This window comes from Tamandua tetradactyla, chromosome 16 (genome assembly GCF_023851605.1).
Source record: "Tamandua tetradactyla isolate mTamTet1 chromosome 16, mTamTet1.pri, whole genome shotgun sequence".
NCBI lineage: Eukaryota > Metazoa > Chordata > Mammalia > Pilosa > Myrmecophagidae > Tamandua > Tamandua tetradactyla.
In genome coordinates this window covers 22,485,189-22,506,312 of record NC_135342.1, presented here as the reverse complement: position 1 = coordinate 22,506,312, position 21,124 = coordinate 22,485,189, and the positions used below count along the sequence as shown (strand labels likewise).

The window sequence follows — 21,124 nt, the reverse complement described above, 5'->3', positions numbered from 1 at the left end:
GCCTGCTTTGTACAGGCTGTGTGCTAGCCCTGGGCTGGAGGGCCAGAAAGGCACTCCTCCAGAGGAAGCTTGTCTAACGGGCAGTGCCAGCAGCCGGATGGGCACATGGTAAACTGGGACCAGCCACACTGTCTCAGATCTGGCTTCTACTGCCTAACAGAACTCCAGGTGTCAGACCTCTGCCCTTCTACCCGTCTCCCTCATTCCTTAAACCAGCAGCAGTATTTTAACCTATCACCTTTTTTTTTAGTGTTTTGGTAGGAAGCGGAATCTCAATTCGTAATTTAGGACACATTTGAATAATAGAGAGACTTAAAAAAAAATGGGTCATTTCATATCTTTTTAGATGTGAAATCTTAAAATGCCTGATAAACGGACAGATTTTAATTGCTGGGGTTTGTCATCAAAGAATTTGATTATATTATCTAGGACTCTTGCATCTTCATCCCTTCCTTCCCAGTACCCGTTGAGATACCACAGCCTCCCACTAGTACAAAGTTCAGTGTGGAGACGGATCTTAGCATGCAGAGCACATGGATCTGATCTTAGAGTGCGGGAAAAGAGTCCTTCGAAAATCCCTCTAGGTGATTCTGGTACCCCCTCTTTGGCATAGTGTGCCCTCTCTCATCCCTTTCCCCACCCTAGAAATTAATAATGTTCTCATAAAAGTGCATGTGTCTGGAGTTCTTTAACTTCTATAGGAAGAAATTGAAGTCCAGGAAGCAGTGTAGAAGTTCCTTTTAAATTCCCCCACAACCTTCATTTCCCTTCCCCTGTGATCTTCTAGCTATTCTCCATGTGACTTAGCCTTTTTCTGCCACAGGGGGCGCTCTCCTCAGCCTCCCGCTGAAGAGGATGAAGATGACTTTGATGACACCCTCGTTGCCATTGACACATGTGAGTCCTGGAGTGTCTCTCTGATTCTGCCTTCCAGTCAGAACTGGAAAATCGTACCTTGACCTTCCTTCCCCAGAATCCCTGCCTGGCCCCACCTAGTTTGGAGACGGAAGATTGACTCTAGCTGTGGAACCCTGGGCAAGTCATTCTTCTCCGAGCCTCTCTTCACAGAGAAGTAATCTTGCCTTAAAAGCTCAGAGGGTTTTCAGTAGTCTCACAAGAAAATGGATGCGAGAGTAATTTGAAAAACCCTGAGCAGCTTTGAGCACTCAGGGGGCCATCATCTAATCAGAAAGGGAATCTGAGTGCTGCTGGGGAAACTTAACTCTTTGGTGACCAGTTCTCCAGTTTCCATCAGCTGCTCATGTCCCTGGTGAAATCAATGCCACTTTGTCTTCTGAGGCACTAACTGACTTGCCCTACTCTCTGTCCTCCAATTTGGTTTTCTTTCCACTGGATATGTATCTTTCATCTTGATTGTGTACCTCAACATTCATGGAAATAAGTGTAGAGGTCCTGTCCTTACCTCAGAGCATCCAAATCAGAATCATGAATCTGAATTTTTAAATGCACCCAGAAGCACAGCCAGATCTGTGCTCAGCAGAGCAGAAGGTTGGCAGAAATTCATTTCTTTCTTTACATAGCTCATGTTTATAGAGTGCTGGCTATCTGCTGTAGAAGAGAGGAAGATATCTCAGATACAGTCACTTCCCTCCCAAGATCTCAGAGACAAGGCGAGAACTCTGCCAGAGTTAAGCTAAATATTTTTAAAATTATAGGGTGACAATGGTTTCTCAGATAATATGTGATCGAATGCCAAATATGCAGACCATAGAGCTTAGCTTTTAGAGAAAGAGAGAGCCAACTGTAGTGGATGGTCAGGAAGGGCTTTTTTGGAGGCATGCCAAGCTCCTTGAAGGATTAGACGAGAGCATTCTCAGCAGGAGTCATAAGCCCACAACATGTAGGTACCTGGAGTGCACCTGGCAGAAGTGATTGGAGTGGTATGGGTGAGGGTTGACTGCTTGTACAGCTTTCAGGAACAGGGGTCTGGCTCTGCTCCCAGACTGATCGAGTTAGCACTAGAGATGGTTGAAGTATATGGCAGTGGTTATCAGCCTTTTTTGTATTCTAAAATCCCTTGAAACTGGCAAGGATGTAGACCCTCTCCCTAGCAAGTGTGCAATACCTATCAAAGGTATTTGTGTACAATTTCCCTGGGTCTTCCTGGATGGGGTGACTGCTTTGATTCATTGATGGCCAGTTTATGCTAGCCCCAAGCCTTTCTACTCAGGTGAGAATGGTTTGGAGGTATGGCTGGGTCCTCATAAAACTGTTCCCATGATGCGCTGGCTTGTGTTCTTGGGTAATTCTTTTGCCTGTATCTCTTTTGGGATCTTTAAAACACCAGCCAACTCCAGGCTTTTTCTTCCATAGATAACTGCGATCTCCATTTCAAGGTTGCCCGAGACCGGAGTAGTGGCTACCCACTCACAATTGAGGGCTTTGCATATCTGTGGTCAGGAGCCCGTGCCAGCTATGGGGTCAGAAGGGGCCGTGTGTGCTTTGAGATGAAGGTGAGTAGGGGCGACAGAGGAGAGAGATGGAAACCTGAGCCATTTTTTGGAATAGCCTTGTCACCAGCTACCTCACTTGGGAGCCATTGCTGCAAAAAAGATTTGATTATGCATAGATTTTTGTGTCCAGACAGAAAGGATGATGAATTCAAAAGAACTATGCTGTTGCTAAGTACTATATCAGAAAAGCATGCCAATATACCAAGCAGATTTTTTTCTTTGGTGAGATTTGGCCCAGGTATCATAGAGCCAAGCAGTATAGAGGGGATGTGTTTGATATAAGATTGGGAAAAGGATTTGTTTTGAAGAAAAGTCTGTGAAGAATAGACTCAGGCATCACCAATGGAGGCTAAATGGAGAGCATGGCAAAGAAAAGTCGTTCTGCCTGCTCAGGCCATCCTTCACCATCCCCCTTCCACAGTTCCATGGCAAGCTATGTTTATAGAAATAATACATGTTCATGTTTAACACAAGTTCAGGTAATACAAAAGAGTATAAGGTAAGAAAGCAGAAGTTATTTTTGTATGCTTCTGGTCCCACCTTATTCCCCACAGGTAACTTAGATGTTGACAATTTCTTGTATATCCTCTGTATGTCCAAACTTATTTGCAATGGCTATTATTTATAGGGCACTTAATATGCAGAAGATACTGTGCCAAGTTCTGTACATTATCTTCATTAATCCTTATGTTACCATTGTGAAATAGGTACTGCTATCACTGTTTTCCAGAGGTAGAAAATAAGACAGAGAGTTTATTATATTTATTAAGACCTGTAAATTCCAAACTATTTTATGTACCACTCACAAAAGAAACACACTGCCAGTTAAACTGATAAAATGCTTGCCTATACCATCAATTTTAGATGTATAGAGGCATCCTGACCTCGAAGATGTTAAAATGTGAAAAATGTACATCTTAAAATCCATGTAAGAGTTCCACACTGGTACAACAAGGTGCTAGTACTGGGGTAGGGCATGGGGATCCTGTATTTTATGCAGGATTGTTCTATAAACCCACAATTTCTCTAATTAAAAAGTAATAATAAAAACAAAAAAATCAGTGCTAACTTACTAGAGGCCACAAAGCAATACAGGCAGATGTGGTTATTAGGCAACCTAGAGGTTGAATTAGAAGGCTTTTTTTTTCCCTTTTTCTACTTTTTACTTAATACTATATCTTGACTTATTCTATACCAATGCATTAGCTCTGTCTCATTCTTTTTTAACTGCTGCATCATATTTCATGAATATACCATAATGTAATCCCAATAAATGCCTTATTGATAAATGTTTCTGTTTTTTTTTTTTTTTTTTTTTTGGCATGGGCAGGCACTGAAAATTGAACCCAGGTCTCCGGCATGGCAGGCAAGAACTCTGCCACTGAGCCACCATTACCTGCTGTTTCTGTTTTGTTTTGTTTTTTTTTAATATGAAATGTTGCAGTGAATATTCCTGTGTGTAGGGAGTATATACATGTGTGTATGTGTGTGTATATATATGCATACACGTATACATATACTTAGAGACAGAGATATATCTGTAGGATAAACTAAAAGAAGAGTTGCTGGGTTTTTGAGCATGTGGATTTGCAATTTTGATAGAGGCTGCTAGATTGTCCTCTAAAGACATCGCACCTGTTTATCCTTCTACCACAGAAGAGTCCCTCTTTACTCTGCAGCAAGTCTTAAAACTAGAAAATACTTATGTCAGAGGACCCTGCGCTTTCCTGAGCACCTTGGGGCCCTGGTTTCAGTAAAAGCAACTTGAACATTTTTGGCCTCTCCTCAGCAGCTAGGGCCAGTGCTACTTTTTAATGCCTGGTGTGTGTCCTTGAATTGCCTCGTAATTGACCAGCTACCAGAAAATCTTGAGCCTCTTATCCTCTGTCCCCAGATCAATGAGGAAATCTCTGTGAAGCACCTTCCATCTACGGAGCCTGACCCTCACGTGGTCCGCATTGGCTGGTCTCTGGACTCCTGCAGCACTCAGCTAGGTAAGGGGAGGTCAGCTAAGCAGTCCAGAGAGTAGAGCAATTACCCCTGGTTTCTCAGGATTTCTACATGAAACAGAATGTTCCTACCTGGGGTGGAGCATCAGGCGTATGCCACTGAATGTTTTCAGACATATGAGATTCAGCTGGCAGGATAAATCCTAGAGTGATTTGAACAGTGAATAAAAAAGTATTTGCAAAGTCCCCTTGGGGGAATGTCAAGAAAGGGAAAAAATTCAGCTTTCCCATTTGGAGAATTACTGATACTCTCACAAGCAGTGAGGACAACCAAATCAATAGGCCGAGCCCTCAATCTTGGGGTTTGTTCATATGAAACCTATCCCTACAAAGGATAGACTAAGCCTACTTATAATTAGGCGTAAGAGTCACCCCCAGAAAGCCTCTTCTGTTGCTCAGATGTGGCCTCCTGCTCTCTCGGCCAACACGGCAAGCAAACTCACCACCTCCCCCACAACCCTCCTTATGTGACATGACTCCCAGAGGTGAAAACCTCCCTGGAAACATGGGATCGAAATCCTTGAAATAGCTGGGACTCAGCATCAAGGGATTGGAAAAAATCTCGACCAAAAGAGGAAAGAGAGAAATGAGACAGTGTCAGTGGTTGAGAGATTTCAGAGTCAAGAGATAACGTTATCCTGGAGGTTATTCTTACCCATTATATAGATATCTCCTTTTAGGTTTAAGGTGTATTAGGCTAGAAGGAAGTGCCTGAAACCGTTGAGTTGTGTTCCAGTAGCCATGTTTCTTAAAGATGATTGTATAATATAGCTTTTGTAATGTGACTGTGTGATTGTGAAAACCTTGTGTCTGATGTTCCTTTTATCTACCTTATGGACAGATGAGTAAAACATATGGATTAAAAATAAATAATTGGGGGAACAAATGTTAAAATAAAAAAATCTATATTAGGTAAAAAGAAGTTTCAACTGGTAGGACCACATCCACTTAATCTTTCTAGGAAGAATTGATTCTTACCCTTCAACTCTTAGAAGAGGATCCAAAGTTCTCTTTAGAAAACTTTCCTGTCTGAAAAAAATATTAGTCGTCTCCTGTCTTCAAACCATGCCACAAATAAGTTCCTTAAGCTCCATTAAGTTCTGGGATCCTCTCTTCAGAGCCCAACACAGGTCAAAAGGGGAGGAAGGGACCAGGGCTGTGGCCTCGGGGCATCTCAGGATCCTGCTTTGGTGGAGACTTATCAAAAAACCACCAAAGTTATTATCCCAGGACCCTAGATCTCAATGACCTGAACCCAGGTGACAGATTTTGATGACCAATGCTGAGGTCTGCCTTAATTATCTAATAAATGTTCTGATAATGAAAACAATATATGCTTCTTGTAAAAATTCAGGCCATACAGAAAGAGAAAAATTAAAATCTCTCCTAAACTTGTACTCCATAGATAGCCAATCTTTGTATCATTTAGTTAACAAGTTCCCTTTTGCAGATCATTTAATTTGACTGCAGTTTTTTTACTGTGAAACACTTGAGCCACCATCCTTGTATGTAATTATCTGACTGTTCACTTAGGATTGATTCTTTAAATATCTTTTTTTTTTTTTTCACATGGGCAGGCACCGGGGACCGAACCCGCATCCTCTGGCATGGCAGGCAAGCATTCTTGCCTGCTGAGCCACCATGGCCCAGGATTGATTCTTAAAAGTAGATTTGCTAGGTCTAAAGGGATTTACAGTTTTCATTTTATGTATTAGCACATTTAAGACTCATATATGTCATCTTATTTGATCTTTTTCTCAGTTTTGAGATGTAGGTGATAGGCACTTTACACAGATGGAGATACAGAGCCTGGAAAGGTCAAACAGCATGTCCAAGTTCATGCAGCTGGTTTAAGGCAGAACCAACCTGGAATCCATGCTTTTGGCCTCTGCTTTTCTGGCAGAATGCTCCTTGGGTTCCTAGCCAAGGATCTGTATACCCCAGGTGACAGCCAGGGGATCTCAGTCAGGTTGCATCAGCACCCACTTCTGTGGCCTGGAAAATCCAGTACCTTTCTCAGGGGTCAGTCCTCATGGTCTCCAAAAGCAAAACCCAGCCCTTTAACCGCTTACCACAAAAAGTCCACTGACACTAAACATCAATATCCTTCATGGACTTTTTTGAATTTTGGGTATCACATAAAAGGGTTGCTTCTCAGCATAGAGCCATCTTCCATCTACCTCCTCTCTTCTGTTCCTTTTTTTCCCCCAAATTCTCCCTTTCTGTGTAGTTCAGTTCAGCTCCTACTCCCAGATTTAACACCTAAACCCATCAGTCCCTGGAGAGTTCTGCTTAACACAGGGTTCCTTTCAGCAAAACCTTCCCTACCCCTCCAAAGAAAGGCATCTGAGTATTAAAACTAGCAAAGAAAATGACTTTTTTCTTAAAGTATGTGACAGCCAGAGAGGCCATTGTGACTTGGAGATTTAACCTGCCATTGCCTATTTCTTCTGTCAGGGGAAGAACCTTTTTCCTATGGCTATGGAGGTACTGGAAAGAAGTCCACTAATAGCCGGTTTGAAAACTATGGAGACAAGTTTGCAGAGAATGATGTGATTGGCTGCTTTGCGGTGAGTGCTGGCAGCCTGTGGGAGTTTGCATAAACATGTTTTGGGGTGTCAAGGGTGGCCTGCTGAGTTCTTTTTCAGATTACCTCTGCTCTTTCCTCTCTCTCCCCCAGATCCAGCCATTCTTGCCATACCTCTGTCTCTCTTTGACAGACAGGAGTATTTGCTTAGTCAGTTTGCACAGAATTCTGCCACTCTACCTCTGGTCTTCTGTGCAAAACTGTCAGGTGGCACCCTGAAGAGATTTGGGGCACCAGGTGTGCACAGCCTTCTTCCATTCCTGGATTAGTGGAGTGACATTTTCTAAACAAACCCAGGAATTTCTTTGCTTTCTCTGCCTATCTGCTCTTGAAGATAGTGTTGATGGCTCTTGCCCAACGTTGGTATCATCTCATTCTGAAGCATCTCCCTGCTCTGCACATTGGTTACTTAAGGCTTCCACCTGTGTACGACTTTTGGTGGGGTGGGGGGCAGGGGCAGAATAGAGCAAGATAGAGTGCACCTGAGCTGCTGCTAGATTTCCTGCTCTGGACAGCAACCACAACACAGTGCTGTGGAATATGGCTGTCAGGTCTGGGGCTAGGCTTCACTGGATCCACTCCGTGCTTCTCCATTCGCAGCCCTGGGCCACTTATCCTCCCTTTATTTCTGTCTCCTGTAAGATGAGGATCATCTTTGCACCTTCCTCAGACTTTGTGTGGAGTCATTAAATTAATCCATTAAAAACGCTTAGGACAATGCCTGGGCATGCAGTAAGTGCTTAGAAAATATTAGTTAGTACAATTATCATTAGGAATTATGAGAGAGAATGCCACCTAAACAGGTGCTTCCTCTTGGTCTTGTTCTTTCTCTCTGTCATATTTGTACACATGTACATTTTCTTTTAATTTTTACTTTGAAATAATTTCAGACTTAGAGAAAAGCTGAACAAATAGAAAAAAAGAATTCTCATATACCCTTATCCAGATTCTAACATTTGTCACATTTGCTGATCATTACCATTGTGTGTATATGTGTATGTACACATGTAATGCTTTCTCTCTTACCCATTTCAGAGAGGTTGCATATATCTTATTCCCTTACACCTTAATACTTGAGTGTCAGTTTCTTAAGAACAAAGCTATTTTATTAACCACAATCGTTACCAAATTTAGCATGGATATAATAATATCTACCCTGTGTCACATTTAAATTTTGTTGATTGTCCCAACAGTGTCCTCTAGAATAACTTTTGTTTCTGGTTCAGTCTTCTTTAACCTGGAAGAGTTTCTCAACCTTTTTTGTCTTTTGTGGTCTCATCATCTTTTTTAATACCATGTTTTCTTTTTAAAAATAAATAAAAGCTGTGTTTATACTTTATAAACTGCTCCAAACTTTGCATTTTTTCCATTTTACAGATTTTGACCATCTTTCACTGTCCACACAAATATTCTAGATCTAACTCAAAAATGCTTTTTAAGTAGTTTATTAGCTACTTAACTACAATTTATTAGTTGACATAGCTTCCTGTAAAACAAATATTAAAAAGTACAAAGTACACATGAAAATCTTCTATCAGCCCTCCTCCCTCTCCCCCCACATAACCTCCCGTAAACATGAATCCCACTGACTTGTTTCTTAGATGTCCTTATATGGTTTTTTAATCCAAAAGCCAAGGAAAATCTTTTTTTTTAATACCAAAGGTAGCATAGTATATATTATTCTGAATCTTTCTTTTTTGCTTAACTATGTATCTTAGAGATCTTTTTATATCACTACATGAAAGGGCATCTTTCTTTTTATATATAATCTGTAGTTGTGTGAAAGTATCATAATTTATGTACAGGAACCAATATCCCCAAGTAGCAGATATGTCAGCTTCCGGTGTTTTTTTTTTTTGAGTGGCTTTCTAGTATTCTAATGAAGACATCAATGTACCCAAATTTAATTTAGCAGTTTCTGCTAGGGACCTGAAAGTTGTTTGCTGAAACAGACAGTGCTGTAGTGATAGTTTATCTTTTGCCACCTTCCAGAATACTGTGGAGATCTTTTTGTATCCCCGCACATGGATCTCATATGCAATTCAGCCACTCCCACTCCCCTAGAGAAGCACAGTTAGCAGTGCTGAAGTGAACATTTTGCACATTTTTCTTTGTGTTCTTTGGGAGTGTTGCTGTAGTATTTATTCCTGAAAGTATAATTTCTCAATCAAAATATACTTTGTTTTGATAGCAATTGCTAAGACTGTGCCCCAGAGAGGTTGCGGAATTTAACATGTCCTCTGTGTGTGACAGTGTTTCCAAATTCTGTTGGTCAGAGCCTGAGGTTCTGTGGGTATGTGGTGGTATGGAGCTTCAGGCCTGATTCCTGCTTCAGCCAGATCATCTCTACTTCTGTTTTTAAGATTCCATGTGCAGTATCCTTTGTTCAAAGAAAGGATGCTATAACTTTTGAAAGGTTCAGGGTGGAGATTAGGAGGTACGAAGTCAGTGGCCAGTCAGGAACCAGAGGGGAGGGTATTTATGTCAATTTGTGTCAGAGTTTTCAACATTCACAAAACAAAAAGGACAAAACAACTTACTAGATAGAATGTTTCAGCATAATGTGAGAAGTGTAATACTTGCCTAGGAGAGCATTCCAGCAGAGCAGGAGATGAGGCTACAAAAACCAGTGTAGACGGTTATGGTGTCCACTGAATGATGTCAACCTTAAGGAGGGTGAACCTTCTGTAGGCCCCACACTGGCATAGGAGAGTGGTCAAGCCACTCCTTCTTCTCAGAAGATGGCTATGTCAGTGGAGGATTTGTTAGTCAAGGGTAATGGTTTATTTACAGTATGGTAAGTTCCTGTTATGGATCTGGTGGCTCTATGGAAGTTCAAGTAGCAGGGACCTTTTGCTCAGGTGGGAGGATGTGATGGGTACCAGGCTGTAGGGATTGGGTCCAACTTGGGTCTGACAAATGTTTTGTGTCGGCCCAGATGAGGGACTGGCGCAGAACTGTGCCCTGTGAGCACTGAGGAGGATGTTAAGGAAACTCCAAGGATGAGTGGGCTTTCTCCACTTGAGGGGCGAGTTCCAGGCTAGCCTTCTGATTTCAGATATCATATCTTATACCTTATGTTAGAAACTGGATCTCCTACTTTGCTTCAGTCTGCTGTCTGATCCCAAGTTTTAAGTCTCCCTTAATTGTATACTTCTACCCTACAGTCAAAGTGATTTTTCTGAAACACAGTTTGGACCAAGCCACTCCCCTTTTCAAAACAAGTCAGCTGCTCAGCTTTGCCAGTAGCATAAAGTCCAAACTTCTAAGGTGACTTAGAGAGCCCTCCACAGGATAAGGACAGGGATCATGTCTCCTTCCCACCACTTCTTCCCTAGCCCCTAATTTCTAATACAGTGCTTTGCATCTGGCAGTGAGAATTTACATTCATTTAGCGCTTACTATGGATTCATTGTGCCAACCCACCTGATCTTAGAACAACCCTATGCAGTAAAAATATTACCCTCACCCCCTCCCTTTTTTTAATAAGGAAACTGAACATAAAATACTTTGCCTAGTGCCATACAGCTAGTATGTGGTAGAAGCTTCAGCAGCTTTTCTTTTAACTTTTTATTTTGAAATACATTCACACATACAGGACAGTTATAAAAATAATTCAGGCTCCATACAGAGGATTCCAGTATACCCTTATATCCTTCCCCCTGCCCCCCAGTTACCCAGATCCACCAATTTTAATTTTTTGTCACATTTGCCATATCTGTCCATCTACCTATTTTCTGAATACTGAGTATATTTTATGTATATAATGCACCTTGAACACATATCACTATGTACATTTCCTAAGAACAAGGATATCATTCACTTATGTAACCACTTTAAATGCAGTTATCAAATTCAAGAATTTAACCTTAATAAAGTTAAGCTGCTTCTTAGCCGCTAAATTTCATTTGTCCAGTAGGAACTCAGTGAATGGTTATCAAAGAAGCCACTATGGCCACTGCCTGGCTCTATAACCGTACCGGAAAGTACTTCTCTCTTCATCCTCATACTTCATCTGGCCTGACCCTGTGTTCTCTCACCTACACAACCCTCCTCTTTATATAGAACATTCTCCTCCCACCCCAAACTTGGCTCATTTCTCATTTAGGATTTCACTTAGGGAGCCCCTCATTAAAGAAACTTGCTCACTCTTGGGTAGGTATTCCTTCTGAGTTATGATAAAGTGTATCCTCCAATTTCTCTCTAGTTCCTGAACTCTGGCAGGCCCAGATCATCACAGCAGACATGTGCCCCAGGACAAGTGGGAACCCAGGAAACATTTGTTGAGTAAATGAATGATTGCATTTGTAGAGCTGCACTCAAGACTTAAAATGGGCCCTGTAGCACTATTCCTTTTATCTGCTATCCTCATAGACAGCCCTTGTTGGAAGCTTTCTAAGATTTAGAATTTAACAAGGCAGGATTGCCTTTTTCTTCATCTTCATCTCAGGCTAGGTATAAGACTCAAATACTTGGAGCTTCTTGAAATTACTTTACGTCTATCCTTCCTGAGCCTCTAGCTTCCAGGGTCTTGGACAAGAAGGGCTTTGGGCTCAACATTAAGCAGTTCCTTAGTGCTTACCTCCCTTATCTGCAGTCAGGAATATTGGCTGTATTTCACTGTCTGCATCTACTTCTCCCCCTTATGGCCCCCAGTGCCTTAGGCTAAGTGTTGGCAATTATCATCCTTTGGCTTTTTTTCCCTAGGACTTTGAATGTGGGAATGATGTGGAGCTTTCCTTTACCAAGAACGGGAAGTGGATGGGCATTGCCTTCCGAATCCAGAAGGAAGCCTTAGGGGGTCAGGCCCTCTACCCTCATGTCCTGGTGAAGAATTGTGCTGTGGAATTCAACTTTGGGCAGAGGGCAGAGCCCTACTGTTCCGTCCTCCCAGGCTTCACCTTCATCCAGCACCTTCCCCTTAGTGAGCGGATCCGGGGCACCATCGGACCAAAGAGCAAGGCGGAGTGTGAGGTGAGTGAATCTGGAAGACTGAATTGGTGGCCATCCCTCTAGAACATAGTGTGGCTAAGTGTGGTAAAAGAAATACAGGTCACTGCATAAGTAACCTCAAGGCAAATTGCCTCTTCCTTCTGGCTTCTTACAGTTGAAGTCAGACTTGAAAAGCCCTGTGTGTAAGGTGAGAGATATTGGTGTGGCTTAGCCAAAGAGGGCGGGGCTAAAGTAAGATACCTAAATCTTAGAAAGCTTCCAAAAGATAGTAGACATGCTGTTCCTTCAGTGAGGGCCAGAACACGGGAAAAGAAGTCTTTCCTCACGCCAGAAAAGGACACGAAGGAACTTCCAGTGAGTGCTTCTGCCACCAAGTGTTTTAAAGAAGGTTGTGTAATTCCACCCTCACTCCCATATCACCCTAGGTTGAACTGTTTGAGAACAAAAATGAGAATTGGCCTTTGGGTTGATTTGGCTCCAGGAGCTGTTTTTCTGTTACATAAATGATTTGTATTTATTCTAGACGTTAAGAAATACGAAGAAAATTTAAAAGTTCCCCTAATTTTATCATCTGCAAATAAATCAAAAGTTTGGAATTTATCCTATTTTTTTGGAGCTTATCCTATTCTTTTTCCTGAGCTTGGTGCTTATGTGAGTTTTATACACATACATTTTTAATTGAGATCTTAGATGTAAGTATTTTATCTTGTCTTTTCAGTTAGTGTTATATTGTGAGCTTTATCCCACAATGTGAAAACCTAACCATTCCTGTGATGTCAGGCATTTAAATTATCTAGTTTTTGCCAATTACAAATGTACTGATTAGATACCTGCCCTTCTGCGTACATCTGTTTCCATCTCAGACTATAGAAAGGTTGTACCACTTCTCGTTCCCTACCCCTGGAGTGGGGAAGTGCCAATGCATGACCTTCCCTCGGCCTTTCCTTGTCTGTCAGAGACCACTTAATCCTGTCTGAACAAAAAATTAAAGGCTAATGATTTCTGTGCTTGTTTGAGAGCTCACCCCGTGCCAGGCCCTGTCCCAAGAGTCTGACCAGCCTCATCTCTTTGACTGCCAACAGCAGTACTATGAGGTTGATGCTGTTATTGCTTCATTTCCTAGAGGCAACCATGAAGGTCATGGTCACCAGCCAGTTAGGATAGTGCCATGCCAGAACATACCACCCTGCTGCTTCACAGCAGCCCTTCTCCATCCTGTTCTCCTAGATTCTGATGATGGTAGGCCTGCCTGCTGCTGGCAAGACCACATGGGCCATCAAACATGCAGCCTCCCACCCCTCCAAGAAGTACAACATCCTGGGTACTAATGCCATCATGGATAAGATGCGGGTAAGGACAGCCCCTACCTCTTCTGAACTACCTCCCAACCCCTGAGTGCTGCTCTGCCACAAGGATCACCCGTCCCTCACCATCTACTGCCCACAGGTGATGGGCCTACGCCGGCAGCGGAACTATGCCGGCCGCTGGGACGTCCTAATCCAGCAGGCCACACAGTGCCTCAACCGCCTCATCCAGATCGCTGCCCGCAAGAAACGCAACTATATCCTAGATCAGGTACTTATTGGTGATCATTATGTTGTCAGAAGAGGGAAGAAGTCTTACTGGGTGCCTGGAAATTCCCCTTTGCTCCTTTTCTTTTTTTCTGTAATGCTCTTGATCTGCCATGTTGGTCAAGAGGTCACCCTGAACCCAGTGTGTGGGTGGAGCCTGACACCCTTGATCCTACCTCAGACTCACACCTGTGACCAGGTGAGAGCCGTTTTACAGAATGAGAAGGGCATGGATTTCAGAGCCAAACAGGTCTGAACTTGAACCCCAGCTCTGCTCCTTCTTAGTTGCTTGCCTGTGGGTAGTGACCTTACCCTCTGAACCTCACTCTCTTGGTCTGTAAAATGGGGATCATAAGGACACCCCTATACCTGACAATGGGCCTGGCCCATAGTAACTAATATTAGTAATTTCTCTTACAGAATATGTGTGTCCCAGCTTTCCTTAGTGTATTTAGGACCAGCAAGTACATATCTACATCAGGTCTTGTCCAAGGGCAGTCTTTTCTGTTCTCTGGTTTTTCTGTAGCAGTTACATCTCCCCACATCGGGCCCTTCTGAGCCTCCTGTTATGTAGATTGGCCTTTAAAATGTCCATCCTTGAAAGGGGAGGAAAACATGCCTGCAGAAGCCAGGCAGGGGTGTGTGAACTAAGAGAAAATTCTTCCTTTGTCTGGCTGGGATCCCTAGCCCCCACCCTGAATATGTGTCTTATCAGGCATAGGCACTCAAGTGTGTTGGGACTTTGGCCTAAACTCCGTGACAACATGAACAGCCTCTTCCAATCATGTGAGCATTACAGCTGTGGAATTTCAGAGGAGAAAAAGATGGAAAGGAGGTGGACCAGAGGGGAAACTGAGACCCCATAATGGGAAGGATCCTGTCCAAAGTCAGTTTACTCGTAGAAAATGGATCTGCTGATTTCTCAGATAGCCACAGCCCAGTTGTGGCCTTATGGGAGTTTGGAAAAGCTTTCTGGAGCTATGGTGTCTGAACCAGGATGTGAAAAGTGATGAAAAGAGTTCAAGCTTTGTTCTGAGGGCAGTGGGAAAGTTGTATCAGATTTTCATCAGAAGAGAGATGGCCAGTTTGCTTGACTGGTAAAAGGCTGGAGAGAAAAGAGGAAAGGGGTATAGAAGGCCACATTGCTTCAGGTAGTTCTCTGGGATTCTTGTTTACAGGCAGAAAGCCTCTGCTGTGAGATGCTGCCTGTCCTGTCCCTTGACTGCCACAGAACTTCAAGTTGGGTTACAGAGATGGAGATGGCCCTCCTGCAGGGTTCTGAGAGGGCCCACTAAGGCCATGTTGCCTGAGTTGAAAGTTGAAGGTCCAGTTTGATTCAGAGGGCTATAGTGACCCCGAGCCAGGCCAGGCATTGGTGAGAGGCAGAGTTGGACGTGACAACATCACCAACCTGGTTTCAGCCTTCAGAACATGCAGTTCTTATCCTGCCACCCCTCTTGGCAGGTGTTACACCTTTGCCTGCAACAGAAACCCAGAGTTAGAACAGAGGCCCCAAGTTAAACTATTGCCTCTTGTTGGCAGGCATTGAAGAAAGAGTATTTCTTTCCTCTCCCCCCTCCATGCCTCAGCTCATTCCCTTCTTGACACTCCAGTTCTCTTCCTAAGGATGTGGTTCCACCAGGGTTTGCCTCACTTTGAGCCCAAAGTAAACTCTTTCCTCACCAGCCTTAAGTACGCTCCTCTGGGATTCAGCCAGTTTCTCCCATTAACAACCTAACCCTATTAAGCAGATACAAGTGAGTAGGCAGGAGACAGTAGGGCTATAGGAAACTTGGGCTGTCAGCAGAGCTTGTCTCCTGTGCCTGCGGTGTTCCTCCCTCATTTCCCCAGACTGTCATATGCCAAAATTACCTGTGCAACTTCTCTCTGAGAAGCCCAACTCCTGTCCCATAGCCCTTATTGCTGGAGTCTGAGGGTTGTTGGAGAACCAGGGAATGCAGGCAGCCCCACACCAACTCTTTGCATCAGTATCTTCAAACAGGGTGGGACTGGGAGAAGCAGGAGTTTGGTGGACTAGCTGTTGTGCGATGATGTGAGTCTCCTAGCAACAGCTGCCAACAGCCCCCAGTGACCACAGCAGTGCCGAGCTGGCCCTGGGGCTCTGACCTCACTGTATTTGCTGTGGCAACAGCCGTCAGCAGCTAACTCCCTTTCCTCAAGAAAGCCAAGTGTTTGCATTTCTGCTGGCATGTTTTAGATGTTCTTCTTTTCCTTCTCCAAGCCAAGGAAGTAAGAGGAGGAAGGGTGTAATCTGAAAAGCCATCACCAAGAGGGTTCTGGCACCTCAGTTCCAAAGCATGTGAGGAGCCACATCTCCAAGTCTCACCACTTCCCGGGATAAACACCAGGAATTTATTAATCCAGGTGTACTCTGCCTCATTCCTTGCATTCCAGGAAGCTGTAGGGACTAGCCCTGTTGGCGGTGTTGTTTCTCTTTTCTGCCCTATCCTTAGGACTTTGCGGGGCAGATCTGCCACATATAAAACCTCCAGGAAGTGTTTCTCCAAACCTTTAGGGTTCAAAGGAGTAAAAATAGAGTCACTTCTTATAGGTAAAGCAAACACTACTAGTAGGTTGTCAGCAGAATGGTTTGGTACCCACCCATTCTTATTTTCATGTCAGGAGAAAACCTGATTATTGAACAGAAGAAAGCCAAATTCTATCTTCCTGTGGCCTGATGTCACCTTCCTCTTTGCTTTCAGAAATGGAAGTCAGGAAGAGCAGTGAGAGAAGAGGACTTAACTTTTCCTCTGTCACCTCATGTGACTTTTTAAACTTCTTTGGCCCAAGGCATCTCCTTGGTCCTATGCTCAAGACCTGAGGCCCTGATAGCTGCATGCTTGTACCTGCCACACCTATCCCTTTGCTTCCCCTTCTCAAGGCCATGGCACTTTCCCTGGGGACAGGGAAGGCCATCGTTGTCTGGTGTCTGCATCAGTACCAGAGGGTCTGGTTGATTTAGAGAATAGCTATCCTCACAGCACATCTCTCCCAGCAGGCCTGTACTGGGACTCTGGCCTCTGGCTGACACACAGCCCAGCTTCCTGTTCCTTGCCTCAGAAGAGGCGCTCCCTCGCATTGTCTTTTCCTCATTTTCTATTTTCCTTGATGCTTTACCATTGGAAAGCCTATACTGAGAACAGTGGCTATATTTCAGATTTGCACTCTGCGTGTTGAGTTCCTTCTTTCCCTGCTGCCTCCCTGCTGCATACCAGGAATTTTCACATCTGTAAATCCTCCCCAGAGCCACAGGAGGAGTATGTACAAACCCTCTCTTTCAGGTGAAGAAATTTGAGGCTCAATTAAATTAGGTGACTTCTCCACAGCCTCACAAAGAACGAAGGGCACAGCTGTGATTTCAACCCAGAGCTCCCTCCCCAACACCTTTGTTCTTTCCACACCATCTCACAGTCTTTCTGTGGGCAAACCACTAAAGCTTCACATTTTCCTTGATCTGTTGTCTTGGGTCAGAATTCAAATATAAATATCTGCAGCACCCCCATCCAGTGATGATCCTATCACTGTGGCTTACATTTGTTGAGTGTTGGCTTTGAGCCAGGTCTGGGCTAAGCCAAGATCTTTTACTCACATGAACTTATTCGAGCTTCACAGTGACCAGATGACTTTTGTACTCTTCCCCGTTTTACAGGACTGGCCCAGAGTGCATTTGTGACCAGACCAGTTACCAATTTTTTCATACTGCCAGGCTGCCTCTTCAGAATACAACCCTTTTTTGTCCGCCTGTGGATGTCCTTTTACAGATGGTTCTTCCCTGCCGTGGTTTCCACTTTGGGTCTCTGTCAGAGTCACTAAAAAGTTGTCTAAAATATAGGTATTCTTCATCACCCTAGTTCTTTTGTTTTCCTGAGTTAAGACAGGAAGAGGGTGCCTGGATCCCTTCTCCAGAGATCTGATTCAGGAAGGCTTGAGTAGGGTTTGGGCTGCTCTCCTTCTCAGCAACATCCAGGTGATGCAGGTGTCGTGGCTGAGTCCATGGAGCCCTGAGTCTGATAGTTCTGGGCTCCTGTCCCAAAGGGTCCAGCATGTAGATCTTCAGGGGTGGAAGCTGATATTACTGTTCCCAGTCACCTATGTCCTGAAGCACTGCTGTGTGCCGGCATCTGCCCACCACATGAAGAGAAAAGTAGTAGCACAATTGCAGTTGAAAAAAGCCCAGGCCTCACCAAACTCCCTGGTTGGTTACAGGCTTCTGGCTGAGGCTGATGTTTCAGGGAAGAACTAAGAGAATAAAAGAACCACAGCGTTGATGAGAGTAGTCTATACAACTGTCAAGGAGGGGCTGTTAATTATGGTATATCATTCTGTAAATAATGAGTAGCCATTAAAAAGAATGCCGACAAAGATGTCAAAGAGAGATTTGGGGATTGGGGGACTGCAGAAGAGTGTATATAGTACCATTTTGCTTGTGTTAGAAATCACATAGATATTTCTACTATTTCTAGAGATATACACACAAGATAGTGCAGATTAACTCTGGGAAGTAGGACAAATGGGAGTTGGGGGTGGGTGAGGGGATTCTTACTCTAAGGTTTATACCTTGTACTCTTTGGATTTTTTTTAATGGGGCGTAGGCAGGAGCACAATACTAAATAGAATCAAAAAGTAAGGCCCAGCCATTGAGAATCCTTTAGCCTTTGCCTGACAGTAGCCTCTTTTTCCAAATCAGTTCAGTTTCTGAAGGTAGTCTCAAGAATCTTAGAAGTAAAGAACAGCAGTTTCCTGAGTTTCTCTGCCTAGAAGGAGAACCAATATCCTTTTTTGTCTCTAACCTACCTAGCACCCTTCAGAGGAGAAAACCAACTTGTAATATACCATCTCTTACTCTTTCTATTACCTTCCCCTAGACAAATGTCTATGGGTCAGCCCAGAGACGAAAAATGAGACCATTTGAAGGCTTCCAGCGGAAGGCTATTGTAATTTGTCCCACTGATGAGGACCTAAAAGACCGAACAATAAAGCGAACCGATGAGGAAGGGAAGGATGTCCCAGACCATGCGGTATTAGAAATGAAAGGTAGGATACAAATGGTTCCCAGATGGACATCGCAACAGAATGGCTCCTTTCAAAGGAATGGTGATTCTGCCTGCCTGACCCACTCCCCAGTGGTGGAATAGAGAGAGCTATTGATTTGGTGGGACTAAGCAACCTCTTGAGAAAAGGAAAGAAAATATATCTTGGCCCCTGAGATTTGGCCAAGGGATTGGGACCACATTTCACCCCTTTTCTCACTACTTCAGTTCCCTCTGTCTTCTCCTTTCTTGAAGTTTAGGCTCCTGGGGTTGGAGGGGGCCAGGCCTCAGAAGGTACTTACCTCCTTTCCTTATTTCCTCTGGGGCTTCCCTCCTAGCCAACTTCACATTGCCAGACGTTGGGGACTTTCTGGATGAGGTTCTGTTCATTGAACTGCAGCGAGAGGAAGCAGACAAGTTGGTGAGGCAATACAATGAAGAAGGCCGCAAGGCTGGGCCACCCCCTGAAAAGCGCTTTGACAACCGAGGTGGTGGTGGCTTTCGCGGCCGTGGAGGTGGCGGTGGTTTCCAGCGCTATGACAACCGAGGCCCGCCTGGGGGCAACCGAGGAGGCTTTCAGAACCGAGGGGGAGGCAGCGGTGGAGGAGGCAACTACAGAGGAGGTGAGGCATCCCACAAAGAGCTCTCCCTGCTTCCTTTGCCCAGGTCAGAGTGGGGCTTTGGGATTGCTTATTTAGTTAGCACATGAAGTTTATTGAGCACCAGCTATGGGCTGAACTTTGGTAGAGAACTGACATGAGTCAGACTCAGGGAGCTCAGGGAAACTCTTCCTCTCTCCCGCTCCCCTGGGTGCCATTCCTGAAGCCCTTTGTCCATTTGCATGTCACAGCACTCTGTCACTTTACCATTGTTTTAGTGACACTCGATCTGACCATGAGCTCCTCGAGAAGAGGAACCATATCTGTTCACTGTCCTGGGTTCCAGCTCAGGACCTCGCTGAAGGCAAATGTCAGACTTTTTGTTTGCTTGCTTGTTTGTTTTTTTTTTTTTTAAAGAGAGAGGGAGGAAAGGAAGGAAAGACAGAGAAGGAAGGAAGGGAGGAAGAAAGGGAAACATTTTTAAACATTTTCTTGTTTTATTATATTTTGTTTGTTTGTTTGTTTTTTACATGGGCTGGGGCCGGGAATCGAACCGGGGTCCTCCGGCACGGCAGGCAAGCACTCTTGCCCGCTGAGCCACCGCGGCCCGCCCTGCTTGTTTGTTTTTAGAACCAATAGGAAAACAGGCTTAGAGAGGTTACTTGGTCCAAGATTGCCCAACTAAATTCAGCACTGAGCCTCAAGTGACCTAAAACTCGAGTTCTTAATCATTAAATTCTGCAGTCTCTGAAGTGCTTGTTTACTGATTTAACAAGCAGGTCTTGAGCCCTGTTCTGTGTCAGTCTGGCCCACAGGATAGTACTGGATAGTACTTAGGAACTAAGTACTTAGGATAGTACTTAGGAACCAGTCATGATCCTGAAAAAAAAGTGACACATATGCTCAGTGGTTAGTCTAATTGGCCAAGCCAGAAGAGGCCTGGATCTGACTTGTTCAATGCTTAGCATCCCTATTTCTTTCTAATTTGTTCAACAGCTATTGAAATTTTGGGGAAAAAGTAGAAAGCAGGGGAGTCACAGTACAGTGGGGAAGACAAGCCTGTCAGTAGACAGTGATGACCCAGGGGCTGGGATAGGGGAGCCCACTGAGGGTCGTAAGAAGTCCAGAGGCGGGTGCTTTGTTTGTTCACTAACTGAGCTTCTGCTCTGTGCCTGGCCATACTGATGACATAACAGTCCCTGAGGCAGCCTTATTTCCTGAGGGTAAGTTGAGAAGGATAGGACCTCTCATCATTTGGGTCTCTCTAATGCAGGTTTCAACCGCAGTGGGGGGGGTGGCTACAACCAGAACCGCTGGGGTAACAATAGCCGGGATAACAACAACTCCCACAACCGAGGCAGCTACAACCGGACACCCCAGCAGCAACCGCCACCACAGCAGCCACCGCCACCACAACCACCACCACAGCAGCCACCACCACCCCCCAGCTACAGCCCTGCTCGGAATCCCCCGGGAGCCAGCAGCTACAGCAAGAACAGCAACATCCCTGGCTCCAGCGCCAATACCAGCACCCCCACCGTCAGCAGCTATAGCCCTCCACAGGTGAGAAAGTGTGTGTTTCTGTGTGTATGCACACACGTGCATTAGCCCGAGCCAGTGAGAGGATGTGGGACTAGGGGAAATCACTAACGTAGGTGCAGCCCTCCACACTTCCCCTCCTTCCCTGCCGTTTCTCCCTGGCAGTACGCTTGACCAGGATGGCTCCTAGGCAGTCCCAAGTCCCCTCCAGACTGGATGGAGGGGCTGATCCCTTGTGGAAACCAAGCCCAAGGAGAAGACAAGGGCCTACCCAAAGGTCCCAAGGCTGGGTAATAGACTCCAGTGGAGGACTTGCCGTCGGCCCTGAGAAGTCCTCTCCT

At 44.5% G+C, this 21,124-nt stretch overlaps 1 protein-coding gene across 5 annotated transcripts in view; it reads left to right on the top strand.

Annotated features, from left to right (window-relative positions):
- Nucleotides 1-21,124, top strand: part of HNRNPUL1 (heterogeneous nuclear ribonucleoprotein U like 1) — a 32,604-nt gene that overhangs the window by 8,603 nt on the left and 2,877 nt on the right. For all 5 annotated transcript variants that reach the window (XM_077131773.1, XM_077131771.1, XM_077131769.1 and 2 more), the window contains exons 4-13: nt 824-897; nt 2,335-2,474; nt 4,369-4,468; nt 6,941-7,053; nt 11,778-12,044; nt 13,251-13,373; nt 13,470-13,598; nt 18,481-18,649; nt 18,984-19,268; nt 20,518-20,807. In XM_077131773.1, coding sequence (XP_076987888.1) covers nt 824-897; nt 2,335-2,474; nt 4,369-4,468; nt 6,941-7,053; nt 11,778-12,044; nt 13,251-13,373; nt 13,470-13,598; nt 18,481-18,649; nt 18,984-19,268; nt 20,518-20,807 — 1,690 coding nt within the window. The remainder of the gene's footprint in view (nt 1-823; nt 898-2,334; nt 2,475-4,368; nt 4,469-6,940; nt 7,054-11,777; nt 12,045-13,250; nt 13,374-13,469; nt 13,599-18,480; nt 18,650-18,983; nt 19,269-20,517; nt 20,808-21,124) is intronic.